Consider the following 19,748-nt stretch of genomic DNA (forward strand, 5'->3'; position numbering starts at 1 on the left):
TTTTTGTAGAGATGGTGGGTTTTGCCATGTTGTCCAGTCTGGTCTTGAACTGGACTCAAGTGATCCTCTTACCTCGGCCTCCCAAAATGCTGGGATTACAGACATGAGCGGCCGCACCCAGCCAGAAAAGTACTATTTTTAAGGGTATCAATCAGAAACTAAAACTTTCTCTCCTTACTATTCAGCCCATCTCCCAGAGGTAGCTACAATTGACAGTTGTGTTTTCCTTTTTTTCTTAAATATTCATGATGACCTTTTTTTTACCCATAATCTTTTTTGTCTTAATCTAGCTTTTAAAAATGTTTCTTAAAGTCATAATTGCACATAGTTTAAAGAAAATCGTTCTATAATAAAACATTCTTCTGCTCCCCCAACATAATTTTTCTGCCCTGCCAGAGGCAACATTCATTTCTTTTAACCATTTTAATTATTTGGGCTTTTATTGCTATGTCTCTGAAAAATATACTCATATTACTATTAGTAATCCCAGACTGGAGTACAATGGCATGATCTTGGCTCACTGCAACCTCCGCCTCCCGGGTTCAAGTGATTCTCCTGCTTCAGCCTCCCGAGTAGCTGGGATTACAGGCGCCCACCACCATGCCCAGCTGGTTTTTGTATTTTTAGTAGAGACAGGGCTTCACCATGTTGGCCAGGCTGGTCTTGAACTCCTGACCTCAGGTGATCCACCACCTCTGCCTCCCAAAGCGCTGAGATTACAGGTGTGAGCCACGGCGCTGGCCTCCCTCCTCTGCTATCCATTTTAGATACCTCTCATCCTCACCTCAGCTGGTTCCTCTGCTAATCTAAATGGCTTATCTGGTGGGGTGACCTAGACCTTTGTCTGTGGGGATTTGAGCTCCTGGTCATTATATACCTTCTCAGGTCATCGCTGCCTAGCATAATTGGGTGGGGGAGTCCAAATGTTTATTCAGTTGTCCTAAGACCAGTTTATAGAAAGTCCATCTTTGCCCCAGTGATTTAAGATGCCAAGCTTTATGAAATATTTAATTCCTTTATATATATATATACACACACACGCGCACACACACACACATATATGCATATATACACACACATATACATACATACACATATATATACATTTTTGTATATTTGTGTGTGTGTGTATATATATATATATATATATATATATATTTTTTTTTTTTTTTTTTTTTTTTTTTGAGACGGAATTTCACTCTTGTTGCCCAGGCTGGAGTAAAATGGCATGATCTCAGCTTACTGCAACCTTCGCCTCCCGGGTTCAAGTGATTCTCCTGCTTCAGCCTCCCGAGTAGCTGGGATTACAGGCGCATGCCACCATGCCGAGCTAATTTTCTGTATTTTTATTAGAGATAGGGTTTTACCACATTGGTCAGGCTGGTCTTGAACTCCTGACCTCAGGTGATCCACCCACCTCGGCCTCCCAAAGTGCTGGGATTACAGACCTGAGCCACCGCACCTGGCCTATGTATATATTTTAATAGAGATGAGGTCTTGCCGTGTTGCCCAGGCTGGTCTCCAACTCCTCTGCTCAGGCAATCCTCCTGCCTTGGCCTCCCCAAGTACTGAGATTACAGATGTGAGCCACCATGCCCAGCTGAAATACTGAATTTTCATACGTTTCTGGGTCTATTCGGGACTTTCTCTTCTTTTCACCTAGTCTGTTCAATCTATTTGTGTGCCACTTCCACACTTAAGCATTTAGTTTAAATAAAGGTACTATGTACTTTTTTAGATTTGGAGAGCTGGAGTTTGGGGGGGGTGTGTATTTTATTTCAGAGACAGGGTCTCACTTTGTCACCTAGGAGTGTGCCACCATGCCTAGCTAGTTTCTGTATTTTTAGTAGAGATGGGGTTTTGCCATGTTGGCCAGGCTGGTCTCGAACTCCTGACCTCAGGTGATCCACCCACCTTGGCCTCCCAAAGTGCTGGGATTACAGGCATGAGCCACCGTGGCTGGGACCCAAATGATTATTTTTATTTTTGTAGAGATGGCATGTTACAGAGAGCTGGAGTTTTAATTATCTAGTTAGATATTCTTACCTCAGCACTTTTCTCTTTCTCAATCCCAGAGAATTTTCTCTACCTGTGCACCCATTTAAAGGACTCGGCTTCAAGGGAAGCAGCTTCCACCGCATTATCCCCCAGTTCATGTGCCAGGGCTGTGATTTCACAAACCACGGTGGCACCAGGGGTAAGTCCATCTACAAGAAGAAATTTGATGATGAAAACTTTATCTTCAAACACACAGGACCAGGTAGGAACCACTCATCGTGTGGTGACAAGGGAGGCTGGGCGAGGGCAGCTGGCCGTGCAGGGTGGAAGGATGAGCCGTGGTTCTGGCTGAGAAACAGGGAATCTGGAGGAGACCCAGCTACCAGACACAGGAGAACCGTTCAGCCTTGCTAGGGTGGAGTTAGCTTTGGGCTTTGAAAAGCTTTTCTGTTTTTTATTTTGGGTTATTTCAGTTCCCATTTGTCTCCTTTCATTAAAAGAGGAAGAAGCATAGACGCCTGGGTCTGCTCCTACAGGGGTGTCTTGTTATTGTTTTGGTAACTTTTTATTTTATGTAATGTCAAGCTCACGGAAGAGTTACAAGAATAGTGCGATGAACCCCATACACCTTTGCTGGCATTTACTCAAGTTCGCCAGTTGTTTATATTGGTGAACATCATTTCCTATTTATTCTCCTTCTGTGTATTTTTATAGACAGTGCATATTTTTTTAGAGCCATTTGAAAGTAAGTTGGAGAGTTCATGTTCCTCTACCACTAAATACTTCAGCATGTATTTCATGAGAAACAGGGTATTTTTAATGTTACCAGGACATAGTTCTCAAAATCAGAAAACAAACACTGCTACAATACTATTCTCTCAACTGCAGTGCGTATTCAGATTTCCTCATGTGACAGCACGTCATCCTTTTGGGGCTTTTCATGGTTGGCACGTGTCCTAGACTCATAGATGCGCTGCCCATCCACCCACACCACACTGCCCTGTTGCCTCACTCACATCTCACACCCGTCGCTGCATGCACTCTCCTTCCTCTTGCCAAGGAGCCCGCTGCCTCTCTCGTGCTCCTTCTTACCTAGTGCAGAACTCTGTGTGCTGGAGAAAAGCACAGCCCTGAGCTATCTGGTCCCTCTTGAGTTGAGGAGCTCAGGTCTTAAGGGCACCTTGAGCAATGCCCAGTGGTCCTCCCAGATTGCTGGAGGTACTTGTCATCCATCGTCTGACTGGAAAACACGCCTTTTCTTCACTCCTCAGCCCTCCAGCATGGCTTCATACACTCTCCCTCTCAGCTGATGGTGTCGCTTATTTATAGAAACAATCAGAAGAGAACTATTTAGTCTTCCTGCAGCCAGATCTGCTCCCCTGCCTGCATCATTCTCTCCTGCCTGGCCTGCTTGCCTTCCTGTGACAATGGTGGCCTCCCTCTTCTCCTACCTTTTGCCCCATGGTGTCTTCCCTCAGTCTCTTCCCTTGTCTCTTCCTCCTCCTAGTCTCTAAATTTTTGGAGGGACCCAGTGCTCACCATGGCTTTTCTTTATCTGTATTCACTCTTTACCTCAATAGTTCTCACCCTTTTACCCTAGCACCTGCCTCTTACAGCTGATGCTCTAGTGTGCTGAGATGGAAGTCACAGCTCTGCACCCTTCCGGTGAATGCCTAATTAAAAACATGGTATTGGCTGGGTGCAGTGGCTCACGCCTATAATCCCAGCACTTTGGGAGGCCGAGGTGGGAGGATTGCTTGAGCCCAGGAGTTTGAGACCAGCCTGGGCAACATGGCAAGACCCCATCTCTACAAAAAATACAAAAACCAGCCAGGCATCTTGGCAAACACCTATAGTCCCAGCTTCTCAGGAGGCTGAGGTAGGAGGATGGCTTGAGCTGGGGAGGCAGAGGTTGCAATGAGCCAAGATTGCACCATTTGGACTCCAGCCTGGGTGACAGAGTGAGACTCTGTCTCAAACAAAAAACCCCACAGTATTACTTCATAGTTGTAATATAAAGGGAAATTAAAGGAAAACAATTTGTAATAACATAATATGCATTTCAGTATTCAAATGCTTGGAAGCAACTACATGTATGAAGTACTTGAACATGTGTACTTCTGCCTAGAGCTGCACTTAGTAGTGTGGACTGATTCAGGTGTGTTGTTTTGGCAGAATCAAAGTAACATGATGTTTTGAAATAGTAAAAATCTCTTGGTAAAATTCTAAGCAAAAAGAAATGAAAAGTGACAGGATGGGTTGATTTCTGGAAAAATTTGATACAAAAAAATAATTCTTTGGATTTATATGGAACATGGAGTTAGGGTGTAGGCTCAGATCATTATAAATAGATTTTTCTTATCTACATGAATGTTATTCAGGGCTTTTGAAAGTCCAGGATTTAGAATAACTCTCCATTACGTAGGAGACTGCAGGACATCTAGAGTCCCTCCCTGATCCCTTCCTTCCAATGCCAGTAGCACCGTATTACTGACCACCAAAAATAGACTGCAGTTTCTGGTAGCCCCTAGGGGGCAGTATGATACCACTGAGAACCCATGCCCTGGGCAATCACGCCGCCCAGTCCCAGGACTTTCAGTGAAATCACTGAGTTAAGCTTGTCCACATGGGTCACCATGCTGATGGCTCCCTGAGCTCCAGACTCCTGTCCAACCACCTACCTTTCACCTTTGCTGGATATCCCACGAGCATCTCACACTTCACATGTCCAAAATGTGGCCTTGGCCTTCTCCCCCACACCCTTCCTCCCCCTTTTCCCTGTTTCAGTAAGTGACTCCACCATCCACTTAGCTGCTTGGTCAGAAACTTAGGCGTCATCATGGACTCCTGCATCACCTGCAGGCCACATCTATCTGACTTCAGGTCATCTCCTGGCCCAGCTACTCTTCACCCTTCCCCCACGACCACCAAGTCCTGTTTCCAGCCTGGCTTCTTCACCCTCATAGTCTGATCTTCACTTGGCAGTCAGAGTGATTGTTTTTAATCATAAATCTGATCACATCATCCTCCTGCTGACCCATCCTGCGCTGTGCGTGGGGACCCTGTCCTACAGGGTTAACCCACCTTGGGTCCTGGCACCTCTCTGTGCCCCTAGGATGTACTGCCCCTCGCCCTCTGCATCCATAGGCAGTCTCGCTGTTCCTCAGACATGCTGAGCTCACTCCTGCCTCAGGGCCTTTGCACATGCCCTTTTCTCTCATGGAGTGTTCTTCCTCCACTGTCCAGATGGTTCACACCCACTTCCTTCAGATGCCACCCATGTGTCCCCTTGGCTGAGAGGCCTACCCTGACCTCTCCCTAAAACAGGCTTTCCTGCCACCTCACTCTTCTTTTTAATCAGCTTCAGTTTTCTTCTTACGCTTATTACCTGAAATTGTGTTATGCATTTATTATTTTACTTATTTATTTTCTGTCTCCCTTTCTCCCGTGTCAGCCTCGTGAGGGCAGGACTTAGGCTTTCTTGTTCACCATTGTATTCTGGAACGGTGTCTGGCACACAGCAAGCATGCAATAAATATTTGAATATTTATTTTAAAAAGCTATTGGTTGTGCGTGGTGGCTCATGCCTATTATCCCAGCAATTTGGGAGGCCGAGGCCGGCAGATCACCTGAGGTCAGGAGTTAGAAACCAGCCTGGCCAACATGGTGAAACCCCGTCCCTACTAAAAATACAAAAAAATTAGCCAGGCGTGGTGGCGGGTGCCTGTAGTCTCAGCTACTTGGGAGGCTGAGGCAGGAGAATTACTTGAACCCAGGAGGCAGAGGTTACAGTGAGCCAAGATCACGCCACTGCACTCCAGCCTGGGCGACAGAGCAATACTCTGTCTCAAAAAAAAAGCTCTTGACAGGCTGCTTTTTTATGTGCCAGGCTCCCTGATTGACTCTGGGAATCGAGTGGAATGGGGCCAGGTGCGGTGGCTCGTGCCTGTAATCCCAGCACTTTAGGCCTAGGCAGGCAGATTGCTTGAGCCCTGGAGTTTGACACCAGCCTGGGCAACATGGCAAAACCCTGTCTCTACAAAAATTACAAAATTAGCTGGGCATGGTGGTGTGTGCCTGGTCACAGCTACTCGAGAGGCTGAGGTGGGAGAATCGCTTGAGCCTGGGAGGTTGAGGCTGCAGTGAGCTATGATTGGGCCACAGCACTCCAGCCTGGATGACAGAGTGAGATCATGTCTCAAAAAACAAAAAGAGTAGAATAGGACATGGTCCTCATATGAAGGGCGTACCCAGTCTAGAGGCCCAGCCATGAAGAGGGGGGTTTCCTATTGCCACAACGAGATGTAGCTCCTTATCCTACGCCCCCTAGTCCCCTGGCAAACCCAGGCTTTTTATTTGTTTGTTTTGTTGTTGTTGAGGCAGAGTCTTGCTCTGTCTCCCAAGCTGGAGTGCTGTGACATGATCTTGGCTCACTTGCAGCCTCAACCTCCTGGGCTCAAGCGATCCTCCTGCCTCAGCCTCCCAAGTAGCTGGGACTTACAGATACATGCCACCACACCTGGCTAGTTTTAAATTTTTTGTAGAGATGGGATTTTTCTCTGTTGCCCAGGCTGGTCTTGTATTCCTGGACTCAAGCGATCCTCCTGCCTTGGCCTGCCAAAGTGCTGGGATTACAGGCGTGAGCCACGGTGCCTGGCCCCAGGCCTTTTAGACTGAACTCAGACATCACCTCCTTCAGAAAGCCTTCATGATGAGTGTTTGTGTGAGTATCTGTTTCTCTTTTTCACAAACACTTAGGTGACTCTAGTGCTCCCATTCTATTCACAAATGTCTCTGTCACTGGGCTTTGCCATTTTGTAGTGTAATTATCTTTTTTTTTTTAACAGCTTTGGTAGGATATTATTTACATACCATCCAGTTTGCCCACTTAAAGTACACATTTTAATGGTTTTTAATGTATTCACAGAGTTGTGCAACCATCACCACAAATAATTTTAGAACATTTTATCCCCCAAAAGGAAACTTCATACCCTTTAGCAGTTGCTACCTATCCTGTTGGTCCCCTGCCCTGGGAAACCCGAATTTACTTTCTGTCTTTATGGATTTTCCCATTCTAGGCATTTAATATAAGTGGAATCATACAATATGTAGGCTTTTGTGAGTGTCTTCTTTCACTTAGCATAATGTTTTCAAGGTTCATCCATGTTGTAGCATGTATCAGTACATCATTCCTTTTTTTTCTTTTTGTTTTGGTTTTTGGTTTTTTTTTTTTTTTTTTTTTTTTTGAGATGGACTCTCACTTTGTCACCCAGGCTGGATTGCAGTGGTGCAGTCTCGGCTCACTGCAAGCTCCGCCTCCTGGGTTCACACCATTCTCCTGCCTCAGCCTCCCAGCTGGGACTACAGGCACCCGCCACCACGCCTGGCTAATTTTTTGTATTTTTAGTAGAGATGGGGTTTCACCGTGTTAGCCAGGATGGTCTTGATCTCCTGACCTCGTGATCTGCCCACCTTGGCCTCCCAAAATGTTGGGATTACAGGCGTGAGCCACCGCGTCCGGCCCCATCATTCCTTTTTATTGCCAATTAATACCCACTGTCTGCACCCCACATTTGTTTATCCATTCATAAGTTGATAGATTGTTTCTACTTTTTGGCTATTACAAATAATGCCACTGTGAACATTCACATACAAATTTTTGTGTAGACATATGTTTTCATTTCTCTTAGATATAGCCATAGAATTGGAAATGCCGGGTTATATAACTTTTTTTTTTTTTTTTTGAGACAGAATTTCACTCTAGAGCGCAGTGGCACAATCTCGGCTCACTGCGACCTCCACCTCCCCGGTTCAAGAGATTCTCCTGCCTCAGCCTCCCCTAGCTAGGATTACAGGCATGCACCTCCATACTCGGCTAATTTTTGTATTTTTAGTAGAGACGGAGCTTTGCCATGATGGCCAGCTGGTCTCGAATTCCTGGCCTCAAGTGATCTGCACAAAGTGCTGAGATTACAGGCATGAGCCACCGTGTCTGGCTGATAACTATTTTTAATGTTTTGAGAAACGACCAGACTGTTTGAAGTGGCTGTACCATTTTGCATTCTTTTTTTTTTTTTTTTTTTTTGAGATGCAGTCTCACTCTGTTGCCCAGGCTGGAGTGCAGTGGCGCAATCTCAGCCCACTGCAAGCTCCGCCTCCCGGGTTCACGCCATTCTCCTGCCTCAGCCTCCCGAGTAGCTGGGACTACAGGCGCCCACCACCACGCCTGGCTAATTTTTTTGTATTTTTAGTAGAGACATGGTTTCACCGTGTTAGCCAGGATGGTCTTGATCTCCTGACCTTGTGATCTGCCCGCCTTGGCCTCCCAACGTGCTGGGATTACAGGCATGAGCCACCACACCATTTTGCATTCTTAACGGCAGTGTATGATGTTTCTGATGCCTCTATACCCTCACCAACACTTGTGATTATCCTTCTTTTTTTATTAGACCTATCCTAGTGATGTGAAGTGGTATCTCATTGTGGTTTTGATTGGCATTTCCCTGCTAGTTAATGATGTTGAGCATCTTTTCATGTGTTTATTGGCCTTCTCTATGTCTTCTTTGGAAAAATGTCTCTTCAGACCCTTTACCAATTTTTAATTGGATTATTTGTCTTTCTGTTGTTGAGTAAGAATTCTTTTGTTTTTTGTTTTTTGAGACAGGTTCTCACTCTGTCACCCAGCCTGGAGTGCAGTGATGTGATCACAGCTCACTGCAGCCTTGACCCTCTGGGCCCAAGTGATCCTCCTGTCTCAGCCTTTCAAGTAGCTGGGACTACAGGTGCATGCCACCAAGCCCAGCTAATTTTATTTTTTGTAGAGACAGTGTCTCCCTGTGTTGCCCAGGCTTGCCTCAAGTGATCCGCCTGCCTTCACTTCTCAAAGTGCTGGGATTATAGGCATGAGTCACCATACCTGACCAAATATAGTCAAGATTCCTTCTTTTTTTATTTTTATAGTGACGGGGTCTTGCTCTGTTGACCAGACTGGAGTGCAGTGGCACAGTCACAGCTTGCTGTGGCCTCAAATTCCTGGGCTCAAGTGATCCCTCTGTCTCAGACTCCTAAGTAGCTGGAACTACAGGCATGCACCACAATGCCTGGCTAATTTTTTCTTATTTTTTATAGAGATGGGGCTCTCACTTCGTTCCCCAGGCTGGTCCCAAACTCCTAGCCTCAAGTGATCCACCCGCCTCAGCCTCCCAAAGTACTGGGATTACAGGCGTGAGGCACTGCGCCCGGCCTTTTCTTTCATTCTATGGGTTGTCTTTTCACTTTTTTGATGGCGTCGTTTGAAGCACAAAATATTTTAATTTTGATAAAGTCTAATTTATCTTTTTTTGTCACTTGTACTTTTGGTGTAGTGATTATGAAGATTTACTCCTACACTTTCTATTAAGTATTTTATGGTTTTCTCTCTTACACTGAAGTCTTTACTCCATTTGAAGTTAATTTTTGTGTATAGTGTGAGGAAAGTGGTCCAGCGTTACTCTTTTACATATGGATTTTCAGTCGTCCTAGCACCATTTGTTGAAAAGGCTAGTTTTTTTCCTGTTTAATTGTCTTGGTATCCTTGGTGAATATAGTTGACCATAAATGTAAGGGTTTCTTCTGGATTCTAAATTATATTTTGTTGATCTGTATGTCTGTCATTAGGCCATTACTACTGTGCCTTAAATTCCATAGCTTTGTAGTAAATTTTTAATTCTGGAAATGCGAGTCCTCCAACTTTGTTTTTCCTTTCAAGATTGTTTTGGTTATCCTGAGTTTCTTACATTTCTTAAGAATTTTGGGATAAGCTTATCAACTCGTATGAAAAAAGCCAGCTAGGATTTTAATACAGATTGCACTGAATGTGAAGAATTTAGGAGTATCATCATCTTAACAATATTAAGTCTTCTGATCCATGAACACAGGGTATCTTTTCATTTGTTTAGGTCTTCTTCAGTGTTTTTCAGTAATGTTCTTTGGTTTTCGTTTTTTTTTTTTTTAATTGGGATGGGGTCTTGCTATGTTATCTAGGCTGGTCTCGAACTCCAGGGCTCAAGCAATCCTGCCACCTTGTCCTCCCAAAATGCTGGGATTATAGATGTAAGCCACCATGCCTAGCGAGTCAGAATTCTTTAAATATTTTAGATACAGGTCTCTTATCAGATGTATAATTTGCAAATAGTTTCTCTCATTCTTTTTTTTTTTTTTTTAGACAGGGTCTCACTGTATTGCCCAGGCTGGAGTGCAGTGGTGCAATCACAGCTCACCACAGTCTTGGAACTCCTGTACCCAAGTGGTCCTTATGTTTCAGCTTTACAACTAGCTGGAACTATAGGCACACACCACCACACCTGGCTAATTTTAAAAAATATTTTTGTTTTAGGGTACATGTGCACATTGTGCAGGTTTAATTAAAAAAAAAAAAGAAATAAATAAATAAAAAAAAGAAATGGAGAAAACACAAAAGATCGGGTTGCAAATAAACCTTATGAGAATCATAAAAAAAAAAAAAAAATATTTTTGTAGACAGCTGTGACTGCACCATTGCACTTCAGCCTGGACAACAGAGCAAGACTCTTCTAAAAAAATACACACATATATATATATAGCAATTATATTTCTTTTCTTATTTTTGAGACAGAGTCTTGCTATGTCGCCCAGGCTGGAGTGCAGTGGCAGCATCTCAGCTCACTGCAAGCTCCACCTCCCGGGTCCACGCCATTCTCCTGCCTCAGCCTCCTGAGTAGCTGGGACTACAGGTGCCCGCCACCACGCCCAGCTAATTTTTTGTATTTTTAGTAGAGATGGGGTTTCACCGTGTTAGCCAGGATGGTCTCAATTTCCTGACCTTGTGATCCGCCCACCTTGGCCTCCCAAAGTGCTGGGGTTACAGGCATGAGCCACCATGCCCGGCCTGTTTATTAGTTCTAATAGTTTTTTTTGTGGATTTTTTAGGATTTTCTATATGCAAGAGTGTGTCATCTGCAAATAGAAATAGCTTTACATTTTCCTTGCCGATTGGATGCCTTTCATTTCATTTTTTTCACCTAATTACCCTGGCTAGAACCTTCAGTACAATGTTGAATAGAAATGTCAAGGGCAGATATCCTCGTCTTGTTCCTGAACTTAGGGGGAAAGCATCTTGTCTTTCACATGTAGTTTTCTGTTGATACCTTTTATCAGATTGAGAAAGTTCCCCCTTCCACTCCTAGTTTATTGAGTTTTCATTATGAAAAGGTGTTGGATTTTGTCTACTGCTTTTTCTGTATCTGAGATGATTATGTAGTTTTTGTTCTTTATACTATTGATAATTGTCTATTACATTGATTGATTTTTAGATGTTAAACCAACTTTGCATTCCTGAGATGAATCCACATCTTTTTTGGGTGGCTCTATTTCACTAGATTGTGAGCTCCACCACTGTTAGGGCCAGTGTCCCCAGGGGGCAGGTAGGGGTGGATGTCCCTAAAGTCTGTCTTTATTCTGCTCCTTCACTCCCCTGAGTGTCCCCTCTTCTGTTCTGTCTGCAAAGGCAAGGATGGGAAGCCAAGGCAGAAGGTGATCATTGGCAACTGTGGGGAGTATGTGTGAGGCGGCACTCTCTCTGCTCTCCACTCTGCTCTTGCCCCTGCACATCCAGGAAGGAGCTGCCAGCCTCAGAGGAGGCAGCACTGAGGGTGCCCTATTTGAAGCAAGCAGGATTTGTGGCATGAGGCCTGCCTTAGGGTCAGCTTGGAGCACCTCTGTAGGCACAGCCTGGACTGTTCCCAAGTGCAGCTGTGGGCCCACGAACCAGCACAGGTGCTCCTTCTCCAACCACCACTTTTCTCGGCATTTGCTGCTGGGTCTGCTGTGGGCCCACCAATGTGGCTCCTGGATGTTTTGTTCTCTTTGGTTTGCTAAAATAAATTCTAGTTCTGATACTGCTGCCTGCCAGCCAGGTCCCAGGTGTTTTCAGAGGTTGCTGCTGGGACAGGCCATAGCATCTCGGCTGCTGCTCTTGTCTCTTAGGCCAAGTCCCTTAGGAGATGCCCTCGGCAGCCCATTGTGGGGCAGTAGAAGTCAAAGCCATGTAAAAGTGCCTGTGTCTTTTCTTTCTGGTCAGTTACCATTCCTGCTCTCACACCAGCTGGTCTTGTGCCTGATGGACATTTGTAATCAGTCTCACTGACCTGGCACTCATTATGCACTTCCTGAACCAACAGAACTGTATTACCGAGGAGCACACAGGGCGCTTCTTTAGTCAGCGGATGTGCTTGGTGCTGGGGAGAAACAAGCCAGGGGTGGCTCCTACTTCCTCCTCCCCAACCCCAGGCCTACCTGGAAACTGCAGTGTGGTGTCATGGTGCGCAGCCTGTGCTAGGATGGCCTCTCACCCTGCACCGGTTTTGGGCCAGCCAGGCCACCTCATGGCCTCTTTCAGGTGTTGAAACTGAGCCCTATCAGTCTCCAGAAACCTCCCCCAGGGCTGCCCACTGGCTCCCATGACATGTCCTAGGAGCTCTGTCTGAATCAAGCCTTTTTTTTTTTTTGAGACGGAGTTTTGCTTTTGTCACTCAGGCTGGAGTGCAATGGCATGATCTCAGCTCACTACAACCTCTGCCTCCCAGGTTCAAGCAATTCTGCCTCAGCCTCCCAAGTAGCTGGGATTATAGGCACCCGGCACCATGCCCAGCTAATTTTTGTATTTTCAGTAGAGATGGGGGTTTTGCCATGTTGGCCAGGCTGGTCTTAAACTCCTGACCTCAGGTGATCCACCTGCCTTGGCCTCCCAGAATGCTGGCTGAATCAAGTCTTGATGTTGAGTATCCACCAGGGTGAGGGTGGTGGGGAAAGGAGAAGCCTATTGCCCTGGCCCCAGTGACCCCAAGCCAGCTCCACCTCTGGCACCCTGGGTGGGGCTTCTCCCCTCTTGATCAGCTTGGGCCTGCAGCTTTCCCAGCAGGCACTCTCACTCCTCAATGTCGGTGTCATTACTGGTGGTCAGTCATGGCCGTCAGGACAGGCAGCATTGAGGCCAGGATAAGGCAGCTACTCAGGGCTGCCATGAAGCCCAGGAGAGAAGAGGATGTGTGTGAATTGCTCAACACTGTGGGTTCTGGGGGTGACAGGCAGGCTGGCCCGAGGCCCCGGGAGGGAGAACTGGTCCCACAACCCTGTGAAACAAGGGAGGACCTTATTGCTGTGCTTGCCTGATTACCCTGGGAAGGAGGGACCAAGGGACCAGCCAGAGGCCAGTGGGAGAGGAACCATCAGGGTTTCCCCGGAAGTTATCCCAGTGGGTCCATCTGTGACCCTTGTACTCTGAGGTCACCTAAGCCTCAGAGGTGAGGCACCTGCCCCTGCTTGTGCCAATTGCTGCACAGAGAAGGAGAGGAGGTTCTTGGCCCAGGGATTCCAGACCCATGGCCAGCCTCGTGGCCATGCGATCTCAGCACTAGGCTGCCTGCCACCCTGGTCACGGGAGCCCCATCCCGGCCTCTGAGGAAGGGAACGCAAGACCAGACATACAAGGGAGAAGCTAAAGCAGAACTGAAGGGATGGAAGGCTGCTAAAAGTTATGTTTTCAAAGAACATTTAATCACAGAAACTTTCAAAATATTTCATACATTGAATAGATCCGATCACCAAGCAGTGCATAGAGTAGGATCCTAACTTTGTAAAATATCCATATGTCATATATAAAGAAAGACAAATGTATATGTGCCAAGTAAAAAGACTGGAAGGAATTATGAACAGTGGTTATCTCTGTGATTGATTATGGGTGTTTGTATTCTGGTTTTTGTTATTTTCAAAATTTTCCCCAGCACACAGATAACATTTTCTTACGTGAGAAAAAAATTTTTTTAAAAAGCAGGGGGTGGAGAGTGGCAACTGTTTGCTCAAGACTTTTCAGTAAGGAAAGGAACCTGGGGTAGAAAGCTCCCCCTTCAGCTGCCCATGAGGGCACAGGTGGGCCCCACACTCACTACGGGGCCAGGGCAGGGCCGCACACCTGCCACTTCCTCAGCAGAGACCCTAGCGCGTGGGTCACTGCTGGCCCAGACTCCTTCCACGAGCAGGCGAGGGTGCAGGGCCGCACCTCATCCAAGAGAGGATCACGTTTAGGTTTTTGATGAAAAGCACAGCTCTCAGGTAAATACAGCAGCACCTCTAAGCATATTCTGGGAGGAGTGGGTTTTATGAGGAAGGCACACAAGGAACGCCCAAATTTGCAAGTCCCTTTAAAATGAGCCTGCTCAGAATTGCTGTTTATTCCACAGGTCTGCCAGGCATGGCACTAAGTGTCCCATGGCACATTTGGCCCTCATGGAGGCCTCAAAAGGGCAGGACCAGCACGCTCTTCTACGGAGGAAGGAACGGGCACAGCAGGTACGTGATGTGGTCAAATTAACAAGAGGCAGAGGCCGGGTAAGTGGCTCACGCCTGTAATCCTAGCACTTTGGGAGGCTGAGGCAGGAGGATTGCTTGAGCTCAGGAGTTCAAGACTGGCCTGGGCAAAGTTTAAGACCGGCCTGGGCAACATAGTGAGACCTGGTTTCTATAAAAAATATAAAAATTAGCTGGGTATGGTGGCGTGTGCCTGTCATCCCAGCAACTCGGGCTGAGGTGGGAGGATTGCTTGAGCCCAGCAGGTTGAGGCTGCAGTGAGCCATGACACTGCCACTGCACTCCAGCCTGGGCGACAAAGCAAGACCATGTATGTCTTAAAAAAAAAAAAAAAAAAAAAAAAAGGCAGCCAGGACCTGATGCCAGGTCGACTTGGCTCCAAAACCTGCCCTCTCCTTTTCACAGCCTCCTTTCCTGTGAAATAATAGGGGATTTCTCTAAAGCACATCGCCCGGTCCCTATGTAAAGACAAAGAAACAGGACTTTGCATGCTCACCTGGCATTAGGGCCAGCACTGTGCTGCAGTTGTGAAGATGGCCACTGGGTTGGGGGTTGTTCTGCACCAAATGGCCCCAGACTCCCTGTCAGTGGCTACTTGTTGCAGCCAGTGGGCCTGAGCTGACCACCCTTATTTATGCTCCTGATGTGCAGCCTTGAATGCATCCTGGGCTGTGGGAGGCAACCAGGCCAGAAGATGACCTTGATAGCTGAGCACTGACCCTTCATCAGCTGTGTGTCCTTACGACCTCCTCCCTTTCTGAGGCCTTCTGTATGTGATGTCATTTGGTGGGTGGCTAAAGTTGCTAGAAGTCTGGCCACCAGGAAGGCCACGACTGTCACACTTTGTGCTTTGCTGCGTAAAAAGGGAGTCTCATCATGATCCTCAGGCCTGCTGTGCACACCTGATGGGCATAGCAGCGTTTGCGTCTTGAAAACATTCATTTCACAAACTCCTAGCACACCCAAACCATGCCAGGTTACACACTGGGCACTGAAGAGACCACACATTTGTCAGTTTCCAAAACTCTACTGCCCAGTATTGGAAGAAGAGAGCTGTTAAATCAGGTCCTGCAATGGCAGATAGGCCCCAAGTCCTATGGCAGCAGGGGGCTCAGGCCATGTCTCAAGCTCTGAGAGAAGGTCATGGGGGCAGATGGGTTCTCTGGGTTGGAAGAGCCTTTGGAATTAAAGAGTCCTACGTCCTCATGTTGCAGATGAGAAACTGAAGCGTGAATAAGAAAGGGGACTTGTCCTGACACCAAGTCAGTGGCTGAGTTGGAACCAGAATACCTGTCTCCTAACACTCAGGCCATTGCCTCTTCCAATCTCTGCTAGCTGAGCTTGAAGCCTTAGACTAGTGGGGAACTCACCATCTTCCAGACAGCCTGGGCCCACCCTTTATGTACATGAGAGGGTCTCTTCCTCTGCGCTTGCACATGGAGGCCCTCCCTGGTCCAGGTGGAGGGGCTGCTGTCCCGCAGCGTGGCCCCAGCCTCCACCCCTGCTGCTGGACCAGCTCTCCCCAGGCCCCTCCCTGGGGGTGCAGCACGTGAACTCCAGAGAGGCGCATCCTTGGGCCCATGGGGAGGTGGAACCACTCTGCCAGGCTGTGCCTGTGGATGGGGCGGGCCCAGGATCTGCTTTTAATGACACGGTTTGGGCAGCTGGACTCTGTCTGTTCCAGCAGGTAAATTACAGGCTTAGCAAGTCAGAAATCAAATAAACACTCCAACTCCCAGTGGCTGCTCCAAGGAGAACAGCGGTTTCCGGGAACAGTGGAGGCCGAGACAAACCTCCCCACCCAACTCAGCCTAATTACTGCCTGTCACTCCCTGGGACAGGGACCTTTTCTTTGACTCACAGACCCAAGACACAGGACAGCGCTGGTGGGCACCCAGGGTGACGCCAATTTTGGTGGCCAGCTTGTTCATAACTCCTAGACACAAGCAAACACTGGCAGTCCCCACCCTTGCCCCATGCCTGGCCGGAGACTGCCAGTCACCCTGCTTTGGATGGAATGGATTGCTCCGCAGTGGGGCAGGAGGGGGAACTGAGGTCTTATTGACAATGCCTGGTGGTGGCTGTCTGCAGTTCTGTGCTGAGGCCTGGAGGCCCTGTCCTGGTTCCGTGGGAAAGGTACGTAGGTTGATTACTGACATGAGCCATGGGCAAGGGGAGTAGGCTGCGGGGGCATTTGCTCTGTGCCAGCCTACACTACATGTTGGAGCTGCTGGTCTTGCCTCTGTCTCAGTGCTGAGCCCCAAATGGGTCAGCATGGTAGAGATGGTGGAGGGAACTGGAAGCCCCCAGGATTCTTTGCTCCTGTGGGAGTCATACCTCTTTCCCAGGCAGGAGAAGGGGCAGGCCCAGGGCAAGGGAATACACATGACATAAAATATCCCCAGTGGCCAGGCACGGTGGCTCATGCCTGTCATCCCAACACTTTGGGAGGCCAGGCGGGTGGATCACCTGAGGTCAGGAGTTCAAGACCAGCCTGGCGGATATGGTGAAACCCCGTCTCTACTAAAAATACAAGAATGAGCTGGGCATGGTGGTGGGCCCCTGTAATCCCAGCTACTCAGGAGGCTGAGGCACGAGAATTGCTTGAACCTGGGAGGCAGAGGTTGCAGTGAGCCAGGATTGCACCACTGCACTCCAGCCTGGGTGACAGAGTGAGACTCCGTCTGGAAAAAAAAAAAAAAAAAAAAAAAAAAATCCCCAGTGGCTTCGTGGGGATGTCCAGCTTATTCTTTTTCTAATATGCTAACTGCACCCTGGACCAAATGAGAAGAATCCCAGAACACACTGTGCTGAGAACATGAGCGTGTCCAATTTTGCCCAGAAATGGCCAGTGTTGTACCTGGGAAGAGGCAGAGCCCTCCTCCTCACACCTAAACCCTCTGGTGAATGGAGAAAAGCTCGGGTCAGCCAACCTCAGACCATCCGGGGCCAGCCACAGTCTGACAGGTCCTAAGATAGGACTTCTGTGCTGACTCCAGACAGTGCAGTCAGCACAGGCTCTGAGGCTGCTGTGTGCCTTAGGCCACCAAAGTGTCGGGCAGAGTGACAGCCACAAACCCCAGGGGAGGGGCACAGAGGTACCGAGAAAGGACCAGAAGCCTGACAGGAAGCAGGCACAGAGAGTGAGGGCCCCTGACACTCCTGCTTGAGCTGTGACAGCATTTAAGGGTTTTCTGCCTCTGCAGGGCCCGATCCAGATGAGAAGGGTGGCTGCAGTAGGGCCGGGCGGGTGGACTCAGTGGCAGCCGCAGGCCTTGACCACCATGTTGCGGTGCTTGCGCAGGATGACGTTGTTGCTGCTGTCATAGTAGAGCACAGAGGTGGCGCTCAGCTTGGTGGGTGCACAGCACGCCTTGGGGACTGCGTCTGGCTTCATCAGGTGCACCTGGCCAGGAAGGGAGCACAGGCAGGGGCATGAGGCCAGTGGCCTCCTCTGAGGACCCACCCAGCCCCGCCCCAGCTCCACCTGCTCCCTGCCCTGGCCATCTCCAAGCCACATGGGAGCAGCACAATAATAAGAATTATTAACAGGAATAAGAGCAGCCCTGAGAGCTCTGGGAGCGGGAGCTGTGGTGGCCCACAGTGCCCAGGGAGGGATACATGGCAGCCCCAGGGTGTGGGGCAGGTGGGCAGGGCACTAATGAGGGGGCCTCGAGTCCCAGGCCAAGGGCTCAGACTTCCTCCTGGGGATAATGGGAAGGAGAACCTCATGGCCAGGTTTGTGCCCTTAGTGAGGTCCCCAAGGGGGAACCTGGAAGGACCACTGTCTTCTTTTGGCCCTTCAGACCCCCCCAGAGGCTCTGCCTCCCCACACCCTGGCCTCCCTCCCCAGGCTCTGGGAGGCCAGGCCTCGGCCCCTCTCCTGTGCTGCTCCTTCCCCCAGAGGACTGCATCCGCCCTCAGCACTTCAAGGCCCTGCATGTGCCCGCACCTCTCCACTCCCCTGGCTCAGCTTGGACCTCTCTTCTGAACTCCAGACTTGCGGATCCTGCTCCCCTTCCCACTTCTGCACTTGAGGGTCTAATGAGGCCTCAGTGGAACATAGAATTCCTCCTGCCCTGACATCATAGCTCCCGCCTGGGAGGCCTCCTGGATGACTCCTTTCGCCTCCTCCCTTCCCCAAGAGCAGCCCCTGGCTCAACCTCCACCTCCGTGCTGCCTCGGACCACCTGCCCGGTCGAGCTGCCATCACCTGCCAGGTGACCACAGCAGCCCTCACTCATCCCCTGCTCCTCTGCCTTCCACTCCCCCCACCATCAGCCTCCCCAAGCCAGAAAGGTCCTTCTGGAGGGTGACGCAGACCAGGACACTGCTTTGCTGAAGAACTCTGACAGCCTCTAGGGTTGCTTGGAATAAAATCCACCCTCCTTCCCAGGGAACCCCAGGCCCTAGGGGAGCTGGCCTGGCTCACCCCAGCATCACCTCCCTCCACTCTCCTCCCCTTCACTGCACCCAGCCCCTCCTCCCTGCTGGCCCTGAACTTAGGGCCAGCTTGCTGCTGTCTTAGGGCCTTGCACTTGCTCCTTCTGGAACATTCCTCCTCCAGCTGCTGACGTGCCCCCCCTTGTGTGGAGAGGCTGGGCCCAGTCTCACTCCACTGACGGCACGGCTGCTCTGCTCTTCCTCACAGGAGGTGTCAACTCCACGGTTGGTTTGCTTCTGTGCCCACCGACAGCCTCCCCTAGAGCACAGTGCCTGTTTGCTGCCCTGCAGGCTGTGAGCACTCACTTTAGTTGAGCCCCTGAGGGGCAGGGGCAAGGGCAGAGGAGATGGAGTCCGGGAGCTGCAGGTGCAGTCACCTTCCCATGTACCTCCCACACATGCAGCTGTGAGAACCACACAGCATAAAGGGTGGCTGGGCCAGGCCACCCCACGCGTCCTCATCACCCCTGGGCCTTTCCAAGGAGATGGCTCCAGGTGTCCAGCAAACACCATTTGACTACCCAGAAAGGAAGCATTATCATAGGCTCAGAGCAGCTTTTGGTAATTTCTTTCCTCTCACACCAAAGCATTGTGTGCGCACGTGTGTGTGTGTGTGTGTGTTTTAATTTTTATTTTAGAGACAGGGTTTTGCTGTGTTGCTCAGGCTTGTCTTGAACTTCTGGGCTCGTGTGCTGCGATTACAGGGTGAGCCACTGCGCCTGATCAAGGCATCACCGTTGAACCTCCTAAGAGGAAAACATAAGGCTGTGCAATACCAGGAACTGGGATTCTAGGTAAAAAGTTCTAGAAGGAAGCCTCGGTGCCAGAATCCGCAAACACACAGAGCACTCAGTGGTGAGCAGCACCAGTGATCCCATCAGAAGCCTGCTTTTGTCCTTTAAGGTTGCCCCAGACACCAAGGCATC

General features: G+C 48.9%; 1 protein-coding gene across 1 annotated transcript in view; it reads right to left on the minus strand.

Moving 5' to 3' along the window:
• Positions 1–13,547: 13,547 nt before the first annotated feature.
• BMP8A (bone morphogenetic protein 8a) overlaps positions 13,548–19,748 on the minus strand; it is a 37,815-nt gene continuing 31,614 nt past the window's right edge. Inside the window, exon 7 of the mRNA XM_024358056.3 lies at positions 13,548–17,785. Within this exon, the coding sequence (XP_024213824.2) occupies positions 17,636–17,785 (150 nt within the window). The 3' untranslated portion in view covers positions 13,548–17,635. The remainder of the gene's footprint in view (positions 17,786–19,748) is intronic.

The sequence above is a fragment of the Pan troglodytes genome, chromosome 1 (assembly GCF_028858775.2).
Source record: "Pan troglodytes isolate AG18354 chromosome 1, NHGRI_mPanTro3-v2.0_pri, whole genome shotgun sequence".
NCBI lineage: Eukaryota > Metazoa > Chordata > Mammalia > Primates > Hominidae > Pan > Pan troglodytes.